The sequence below is a fragment of the Solanum stenotomum genome, chromosome 4 (genome assembly GCF_019186545.1).
Source record: "Solanum stenotomum isolate F172 chromosome 4, ASM1918654v1, whole genome shotgun sequence".
Taxonomy (NCBI): Eukaryota; Viridiplantae; Streptophyta; class Magnoliopsida; order Solanales; family Solanaceae; genus Solanum; species Solanum stenotomum.
The window spans coordinates 57,839,064-57,850,192 of NC_064285.1; the positions used below are offsets into that span (position 1 = coordinate 57,839,064).

Sequence of the window (11,129 nt, forward strand, 5' to 3'; positions counted from 1 at the left end):
GTCGATGGGCCAACAAACTTTCAGTTTCACACTTTAGATATTAGCCTTCAGTTGCGAACGACGATCGACCAGTACGGACCGTCAGTCGACTCACGGCCTATCAGTCAACTCCGTCGATGGGCCAGTCAAATTTCAGTTTCACACCCCAAATTCCAGCCTTCAGTCGCGAACGACGGTCGACCAGTATGGACCGTCAGTCGACTCACGGTCCGTCAGTTCCATCTGTCGGTCATTCCGACAGTAGTTAAGTCGAGGGTCTTTTGGTCTTTTCCTTTTTTATTGGACCCCTAAACCTCATCGTTTTTACCCAAATTACATGGTTTTGGTCAATTTTAGCCTAGAAACATAACTAGAACTTACCTAAGTCAGATCATTAATCAAACTTAGAGAAATTAGAGCTTGGGAGAAGAAAAAGAGGTCAAGAACCCTAGTTCAAGAACACAACAAGAATCCATCAATTTTAGCCCTGAAATCAAAAGATTTCTCTGTGGAATTCGTCACCAAGTATGTGAAATTTCACTTGTGGATTCCTTTCGCCTATTAGATCCCTAGAATTCAGTCAGATTCTTGATTCCCTTATTATAACTAGACCTAGGGTTTCTAGAACTTCAGCAGATTAGCATGAATTAGTTATTTAAATGTTCCAAATCAGATTATTATGTTATTACTCAGTTTATTGCATGAATTTCAAAACCCTAGCTAAGTATTTCTTTAGTTCTTGCATTACATATATTATGTCAGATATTTTAGTTATTCAGTTATACATACCTCAGTTATCAATGCATCATTATCCGATAAATTGTTGCATTCTCAGTTTGCATGTTCAGTTTTGAGCTATCCAGTATTTTAGAAACTCAATCATAATGTGTCAAATACTTAATCTATTGGGAGTAGCATAATACTAAGTTGGACTATGGTCAGTCACCCATATAGTCCCAAAACCACATAGGTGTAAGTCCCCTCTGTGGACAGCATTTAGTGATCACGCCAGTCGTACCTCTATACCTATGGCAGGGTATATTGGGTCCTCTCGATGGGACGTATACATCGGAATCCACATTTAGCTCATGTGGTTTTATTGTCGATTATCAGTAGCTCCCACAGTTTAATCAGATTCTATTGCATTGACCTCATTTACAATTCAGTCAGTATTCAGTCTTAGCATGTTATAAATTTGGTCATTGCAACTAGTTAGCTCAGCATTCAGTATCTATATAATGTTCAGATCATACATTTGCTTATTTGCTTGCTCAGTTATATGATTTTATTCAGCTTTACTCTATCCTGCATTCTCAGTACCTTTCAAGAACTGACACATACTCCGTGCTACATCTTCTCGTGATGTAGGTTCAGGTTCTCAGCATCTAGATCGCGCATAGATCGGTTTTTATCTTCGGCTCAGCAGTATCAGTGGTGAGTCCTCGTTCTCCGAGGACAATAGTCATGAGTTTTTTTTCAGTACTTTTAGTCTTTAGTTTCAATTTTGCTAGACTTAGCGGGGGACTGTCCCAACACGTCTAGTCAATAGAGGCTATATTTTCAGACATAGTTAGATTCAGCTTATTGTTTTGAGTTGATATCCTTTGTATTGAACTCATCAGTTTTCATATATTTTAGATTTAGTATATGGGTTTTTCCCCATCATTTCAGTTCATTTTATGTTTTAAGCTTCCGCACTAGTTTTGTTATCATAGTATGCTTAGTTTATGCCAGCAGGATTAGCTTGGGGTCACTTATAATTCTAGGTCCCATGTCCGCGTCTCAAGGATAGCTCGGGGCGTGACATCAGTTCTCGGTTATGCAGATTCTGACTATGCAGGGGATCTTGATAGAAGGAGGTCCACAACTGGATACATCTACTCTCATCGGTAGTGTCGTTAGTTGGAAATTGACTTTACAGTCGATTGTCGCTTTGTCTACAATAAAGGCATAATATATGGCAGCAACAGAGGCAGTGAAAAAAGCTATCTGGTTGAAAGGTTTGGTGGCAGAATTGAGTTTGGTTCAGTTGGAATTAATTATAAGATGTGATAGGCAAAGTGTTATTCATTTGATTAAAAATCAAAGATTTCATGAGCATACCAAACACATTGATGTCATATTTCATTTTATTCGAGATGTCATTGAAGATGGAGATATCAAGGTTGAGAAGGTTATCACAGACAATAACGTTGCAGACATGTTGACCAAGACAGTCCTGCTTGCAAAGTTTGCACACTACAAGGACTTGGCGGGAGTATGCATCAATTGATGCAACTCTGAGAGAACAACTGCTAGGTGGAGCTAGCATGTTCAACAAAGGTTTGATTCTTCTTGTTTCTTACAACGGGATTGCCCGGTAATCTTAGAAGTTTTGGCAGGAGTTGTTTATACGCATGCTCGGAATGCAAACCAAGGTGGAGATTGAAAGAGTTAGTTTGGTCCTTGTGGAATCAAACTCAATGGAAGATGAATTAATATGCATATTTGGTAGGAAGATAATTAGTACAAAATAAATAGTCAAGATAGTATCTTAGTAGGTTAAATTTAGGTAAACCATAAAATGGTTTCACATGTTTAACCTTGACATTTTTGATACATAGTGATGTCATGAATGACATCAATAGGAAAAATTCATTCCTATAAATAGGTAGTTCTTAATTCATTTTCATGACATCCTCTCACTTGCCTTCTCACTTTCTAAGACATTTGATGTTCTCTCTCATATAGTATTTCACTTGTATTCTTTATACACTGAAATAAATATTGGTGCAGTTGTTCTTTGGTGGACGTAGGATTATTTTGATCCGAACCACATTAACTATTGTTGTTCTTTTTTATTTTTTATTTTCACGTTTCCGCTAACACTACCCAACTACCCTACTTTTGTAATATTAATTTTGCACCTAATTACTTCGTACTTAATCGTAAAATATATATATAGTCATTGACTTGACTCAATAGATTTTTCAAAAAAAAATTATCGTCTGTTGAGAGCATCATTTTGTGTTGAAAGGCCACAAAATAAAGCGTCGTGTTGAGTAAATTTATGTATAAAATATATTTTACATACTAAATTTGAAAATAATATTGTCTCGGATCCGGGGTGATGAAAATGACAATATACCTGAAGTCCCACCTCCTAAACCTACTAATATGGTACTCATATAGAAATTAAATTAGTTCTAACATTTTAAATTACAAAAATAAGAAACTATCAGAATAGTTCTACGACTACTAGTAACGACAACAAGAAAATGCAATCCTACTTACTAGTATATATGGTTGCACTCCAATATATCTTCTAACTTTTTATCCTAATTTATATCCTTCACACCTTACGATAATGTTTTAAAGAAATATCAAAATTTAACTAAACCGTACTAATATCAAAGAGAATTCAAGCGTCTAATTTTAATGATGTAAAATAAAATAATAAAATATTGATATGATACAAATTTTATAAAATAATCGATCGAACCTAACACTAACACCCCTACCCTACACGTATCTAGATACTATCTTCAATTATCTGTATTTCTTCTCTCTTTTTCTCTATATAATAGATACTTCATATAGCAATGACAAATCCAGGAGAAGCAAGAGTTGAATAGACATAAAATAAGAAACAGTCAAACCAAAGAGGTAATTTTGTACCTCAAATTGAACATGACTCAAATGGATAATCATTTTATTTACAAGATTCTTAGTCATTGTTATTTATTTATTTTCTTATCGTCAATCAATATTTAATTAATTTGATACTAACTTTACAGGAATATCTCAATTTGAAAGGTGAGTCTACTTTAGGACGTAACCTTGAAGCCTTTAATTAAGGAGGATGGAGTAATTACCACTTAACAACAACTTTTGTTGTTTATTCATGGTTAAAATTAGTTTGTTTTTTTTTTTGAAATGGTGTACCACCTACAATTTTAATTTACTTTTACACAATGTCCACCCTGTAGATTATACCTATTGAATACTTGAATTATGGTTAAAATGTTCCTATTAATTATGCTTTAGACGATATAGTTGTTAGACATTTGATTTTTATGCATTTGACATGAAAATTGCTGTCTGAAGAAATTTTGTCGATATTTTCATAATTTTTTTGGTTCTTTTCAAAGTAGATTCTGAAGAAATTTTGTCGATTTTCAAGAGCTCATCTGCTCTCCATTAATTAATAAGTGTATCTTTCATTTTTATTTTATTTTTAAAGTTCGATTTCAGTATTTTATGATATTTATTGCTTTGTTTATTTTTCTTTCCAAATCAAATTTTATAATGAACATATTGCTTTGGATTAATGATAAAATAATAGCCACAGTATTTAGGAATTGAAATTACAAAGAATGTGTCTTTTGTAGGAATTAGCTAGGGTTGAAGAAAAAGGGATGACACACTCCATTAAGATTACCTCAATAAATAATCAAATTCCAATGGTAACTATGGGTTTACACCTTTTAGATATTTTTAATTTGAATTAGGTCCGGAGGGGTAAAGAAAACAGGTCGGGTGAGGTAAGGTTTAAAGTCATGTGGCATTTTTAAAATTAAAATAAAATAAAATTAAGCTATTGTTTTAAATTTATTTTGTTAAACCAAAAAGGTAAATATGCATAATTTATTAAACGACGAAGAATATGTCATTGTTTGCTTATTGCATAGTGCTTTTAATAAACATTTTAAAATTTTTTACACTCTTCTGTTACAGATAGGAGGGAAGAAAGTGATGCATCAATTAATCGACAAAGAGGAACCAAATGATCAAGATCCATCAGGGTCACAAACAAAGAAATGTATAAATCAAATCTTTGACGAAATGTTTGAGGATCAGGTCAGGAGGGGTAAAGAAAATAGGTCGGGTCATGAGGTAAGGTTTAAAGTCGGGGCATTTTTAAAATTACAAAAACAAATTTTAAGCTATTGTTTTAAATTTATTTTGTTAAACCAAAAAAGGGAAATATGCATAATTTATTAAACGACGAAAGATATGTAATTGTTTGCTTATTGCATAGTGCTTTTAATAAATATTTTAAAATTTCTTACACTCTTCTGTTACAGATAAAAGAAGGGAAGAAAGTGATGCATCAATTAATCGACAAAAAGGAAACAAATGATCAAGATCCATCAGGGTCGCAAACAAAGAAATGTATAAATCAAATCTTTGATGAAATGTTTGAGGATTTGGACAACTCATCTATTAAATCGTGTATCATATTCAAAGTAAACGTGCGGCTACGTGAATCAAATCCAGATGCTTATACACCAAAAATGGTCTCTATTGGTCCTTATCATAAGAAAAATCCTCAACTTGGTCCAATGGAAAAGTACAAGCTATTGTACCTACAGCGATTACGAAAAGAGGGGCTTGATGTGAAAAGTTGCATCACTTATTTGGAGCATCTGAAGGAGGAAGCACTAAAGTGTTACGATGATATAGAAGACCTCGATACTGATGGTAGTCATGAATTTTGCAAAATGTTATTGCTTGATGGTTGTTTTGTGGTTGAGTTTATTCGAGAGTGTTCTGAAATATATCCAAAAGGAGAAGAAAAAATTATCAGTTTTGTTGATTACAAATATAATCAAATACTCCGAGACTTGTTGTTACTAGAAAACCAACTTCCTTTCTTTATCCTCGACTGGCTTCATTTAATTACCATGCAAGATGATGATGAATTGTCATTGGAAGAACTATCGATCACTATGTTTAGCCGTGTTGTTAACTTGGGATATATATTGACTTGTGATGAATACCATTTGAAGAGATGTCGAATTTATGCAAGTGATATGAAACATTTACTTCAAGTAGTACACGGTGTTTCATGTCAAAGGAATTTCAAAATATGCTCAAACGATGACATAAAGTGGAATAAGGTCATGCCAAATGCAACAGAGCTTTCCGAAGCTGGAGTTAGCTTTGCAAAGGTCAGTAATATGACAAGTTTATTTGATATAAAGTTTGAGAATGGATTGATGACAATGCCTTCTCTTCATGTGGTAGATAGTACGGAAATCCTCTTGCGAAATCTCATTGCTTATGAGCAACAATCAATTGATTTAGAATATTTATATTTCAGTGATTATGCAACTTTCATGGATCATCTTATCAACTCAAATAAAGATGTGAAATTACTTCGCCGTAAAGGAATCATAAAGAGTTGGATAGGAGATGACAAAGAAGTAGCTAGAATCTTCAACAAAATGAGAAATGGGGTCCGTTCTTATTCAACCTTCTATTACCACGAACAGTACACGAGCATTTCAGCATTGTAAAAAACCATGGAACAAAATGAGGGCAAATGTGATGCACAATTATTTTAGTAGGTCTTGGGCAAGAGCTACAGTTGTGGCAGGCATTATACTCTTCATACTCACAGCTATACAGACTATTCTAGCTATCACAAGTGCCGTTAAGTAAGTAATAATTGTCTCAATTGTAGTGTTTGATGAGCTTATAATTATGAGTTATCAGTTTTTCATCAATTCTACCGACTCTCATTATATGTTTAATATAATTTGTCATTAATTTAATAAATTGTTGCTTGAACACACACTTGTTACTGCCAAACAGAAGCTCTCCAATATGTTTTACTCTATTGTCTATTGTCCACTTGACTTCTATATTGCATGATACACTACACCAAAAACGATCTTTAGCGATAATTAATTAGCAGTTATAGTTTCATTCCTGCTAAATATATATTTTTCTAGAGGCAATTACTAACGACAATTACATTTTAGCACTCTATGTAAATATAATTTAAGGCTACAACAACATTGAATCTAATGAAAATTAACTAATGACGATAAAAAAATTCACTCTTTTTTAATGTGCAATTGACGATAAAAGTTTTTTTTGTTACCATGAATGCAGATCTGTTTGCAATCTGAGCAGCATGTCCACAATGTGCAAATAAAATTAACTCTATACATTCTCGAGTAATTTTCCTAGATTGTCACCCATGTTTGGGAAATTACCTAGGAATATCACTTATGTTTGTTTTAGCCTTCTCTATGGACACTTTCGTTTCACTTGGGGATGGTAATAGACTGGGACGGGTTTAAATATGTTTTTTTTCAAAATTCATGTGGGGCGGGACAGGTTGCGGGTTTGGGATAAAAATTATTTTAAATTCATGATTTACACAAATTCTCGTACCAATTTGGCACCTGTTTGGGCACTAGTCATATGAGGAGTTAAGAGTTGTTAATTAAGTAAGAATGAAACTGAATGGATATTTATGAAAAAATTGTTTTGAATGGCCAAAAAAAAACTAGAAAGAAAAAAAGAAGGTATGTTACTACTTGCATTCGATATTTGTTTATTACATCACATGTAACTAATACAAAATTATAAAAAAAAAAATGTTATTGACATGTTTAAAAGAGTAACATAACATTGCATTGTAATGCTAAGCTAAAATATTGATTTTAGTGGTTAAACAAAGATATTAAGCAAATAAAAAAATGAAATATTGGATCCGATGAGTCCAAGGGTAGAGCTAGATGGGGGTTCGTGGGTTCGAACAAATCCCACTAGCTTTTCCGTAGACTCTATATTTGTATTAGAAAATTAAATAAATATATATCTATATTAACTTGTAAACCCCTTTAGGAGGGGCAATGAAAATGATTCTCAAGGTTGTGGCATCATGTTTCTTTTTTCTCTTCTATCCTAAACTTTAGAACTCCCAAACTTCTAATCCTGGATCTGCCTTCAGGGGATAACAATTAATTAATACCGATAAAAAATTAACACACTTTGTTAATGTACATTATTAATTACCGCTAAATATTATTTTGTTGTAGCGCACCCCGTTTGCCATCCCTAATTCGGCAAACAAACTTTTACTAATTCTCACACACACCACGACCAAAAAACAAAGAAGAACAATATGAGTATTTGCAGTTTTGCACATAGTGCAGTACGAACTATGGTTAAGTATTAAAAATTGTGTAAAACCATATTATTTATTTATTTATTTATCTTAATATAAATTACAAATATTGAATATGAATAAAAAAAAGTTTTATCGCTCTACCCTATTAATTACTAGACTGATCAATATTGGTACAGTGCATTTACAGGAGAGTGTGGTTTGGTGGGAATGAGGTGAAGTGAGTGATTATTGCTCTTTTCGTATTATTTTATTCATGTTAATTTGACACTCTTTTTAAAATTATTAAGAGTAGTATAAAAAAAAAAAACTATTTTAATTTGTTATAATAGAAAAGCTAAATAATAAAATTATTTATAATATAAAAATTAAGTAAAATAAAATAAAGTAGTACATCAAAATGAAGTAAACATTTAAACAACGTGCTTCTTTCTTTTGTAATTATGAATAAGAATTCTGGACATAGGCATGCAGTGCATGAACTGTATAATAAATTATTAATAGTGGACAGCTTGCAAAATTAAGTTTTACACCTAACTTTCTATTTGCACTGAAAGTGAAATATCTGGGATTATAATACACACTCCCTCCATTTTAGATTAGATTTTTTCCATTGTTCAAAATAATTGAATTGTTTAAAGTCTGAGATAAAATATATATTTTTTTATAATTGTCTTTTTCTTTAATGAGTTTGATATTTTCTTGGAGATATATTCCATTACTTGCAAAGTTATATTTATAATTTCATAGTTGATTGTAATGGAAAGTATAATTTAAATTATGTACTTAAATGTTTTTCTTAACAAGTGTACAGTAACTCAGAAATTCAGTTAACATGAATTAATAGAGGGAGTACAATAATAAATTATTGATAGTGAACAGCTTGTAAAATTAATTTTTACACCTAACTTTCTAGGGAAAATTGGCAAAATAGTCACTCTAAAGACTTAATGTGACATTAAGTCACAAGTCTTGAATAATTTGTGGTATACCCACTATTAATGACATCATCCATATGTCCTAATTGACACATACAAAAGACCTCCCTAAGCTTTCATATCTCCACTTTGGTCCCCCCTCCAATAAATATGGAATAATATATTTATTTGCAATTGTTAAAATTTATAATAGAAAAAAGTCTCCAAACAGAAACAAGAGCAGCTCGTTTTTGCTGATGTCGATTCCGACGAGTTTTCCGGTCGTAATATCCATTTCCAAGGTAAAATCATCATCATCTCCTACTCCATTTTCTTTCAAAAATCAAGCTTCAAAATTAATTTCCCACCATTTTATAAATTTGAGAAATCTTCAATAATAATCACTTGATAACTCATTATAGATACATTTTAGTAGTTTAAAAGCATTAAAAATCTGTTTTGCCATTGCATGAGCTGAATTTTGAACCACGATCTCATTCAGTCGCGTTTTGTACGAATGTCGTACTTCATCGATCGTTAACGACTGATACTGTAATCTAGTATCTATCTTTGTAGTTTATAATGGCGGTAGCTGAATTTATTGTTGCTGGTGGTGATTATATGGGAGTATGGGAGTAGACTCCCAAAAGCTCGAATTGAAAATCTTTTAGTAAGACGACAGTGCCCATTGCGTTGCATCGCAATGGTTCATATGACAATATGATTGCGATACCATTTTTTGGTGCGGAACTGGTAGTTGAAGAATTCATGGAAGTGGTAGTGTGGTAGGTGGTAGTGTGGTAGTTGAGTAATTTATTTTAAAGGTTTTATTATAATATTCTTTTGGTAAGTGTCTTAATCTTGATATTTCATTTTTATTATTTTTTGTATTTGCGAAATTCATGGTAAAAATGTAATAATATTTATTGTAATATTCTTCCGATAGTTGTTTTAATCTAAGTATTTCATTAATATTATTTATGATATATTCTAAATATAACATATCTTGGGTTCTTTGGTACATATATAAATTTTCTTCCATTAATTGTTCTAATAGTTTTATATCTTCCATAGATTCTGTCCAATATTGTAAATATTCGTAGTTCATTTTAGTCTGATTTTATTTCTAAATCGTACCATTCTATTCTTTCGTAGTCTAAATCATGTAAGTCTATTTCATACCATTGTTGTTTCAATATATCTTCTGATTCGTTAAATATTTTTTTCCCATATGATTCTTCTTAATTCAATTATTTTTATATCTTTAAGTATATATAAGATTAAAGTTTTGTAGTTCTTTATCATTTCATCATGAACGTATGCAGTCATGTTCTTTATCATCACTACCAAAAATACGCTTATTTCCCACGGTTTTTTAGCCACGGTTGTGTAAACCGTGGCTAAATTAACATTAAAATAAAAAATTTCCTACGTATTAAAAATTGTCGCTAAAATATTGTGGTAAAATCACGCGGGTATAATCTCCCTCCCTTTTTTTCATTTTCCCTCATTAATTTCAATATTTTATCTTTTACTAATCAAAAGGAAAAGAAAATAGGAGCAACACGTCCCAAACTTACCCCAAATTCTTAGAAAATAGGAGTAGCACGTCTTCTCCAAAATCAAATCGCGGCAGCGGAAAATAGGGCAGCGCATCTTCTCCTATTTGAGTGAAGGTAGAAACCTTGAGTCAAGGTACACAGATTCTTCAAACTTCGATTGTTCTTATCAATTTTTTTTCTGTTTATTTCAATTTTTTATTTACCCTAATGGAAGAGGTGACAAATCTGTGGAGAAAAGATTAAATAAATCACAGTTTTCACTCTCCGTTTTTCCTCACTTTGATGAGGTGAGTGATGTGTATTTATATGGATTTATGTAGATTTCGAAAATGGTTTTGTTGAATTTGGAGAAAAGATTGTCTATTTTTCAGTTGATTTACTCTTTGAAGGGCTTCTGATTTTGTGTTTCTATTTAACTTTTATCTAGTCAGATGAATTGTGCTTCACATTTTTGTAAATTTGTGATAGGGTGCAAGATTCTGACCCGTTTTTAGCTCTTTTCACTGGAAAGTTTCCCACTTAAGTTTATATAAAACTTTGTTCTATTTTTTGTTTGTTCGTATCTTAATCAGCTTCATTCCAACATGATTGACAAGAGTTGGATTGAGAGTCCAATTAAATCGAAAGAATTCTCGGATGGTGTAGTTCAATTTTTGGAATTTGCCTTTTCAAATGTGTCTATTGATGGAAAAATTTTGTGTCCTTGTATTATATGTGGATTTTCTGTTATGCGCAATAGAGCTGAAGTGTTTAGTCATCTACTTC

At 32.0% G+C, this 11,129-nt stretch overlaps 1 protein-coding gene across 1 annotated transcript; it reads left to right on the plus strand.

Moving 5' to 3' along the window:
- Positions 1-1,936: 1,936 nt before the first annotated feature.
- On the plus strand, positions 1,937-6,260 carry LOC125861590 (UPF0481 protein At3g47200-like). Its single transcript, XM_049541450.1, has 3 exons — positions 1,937-2,236; positions 4,696-4,854; positions 5,046-6,260. The coding sequence occupies exons 1-3, from the start codon at positions 1,937-1,939 to the stop codon at positions 6,258-6,260; spliced, it is 1,674 nt and encodes a 557-aa protein (XP_049397407.1).
- Positions 6,261-11,129: the final 4,869 nt, after the last annotated feature.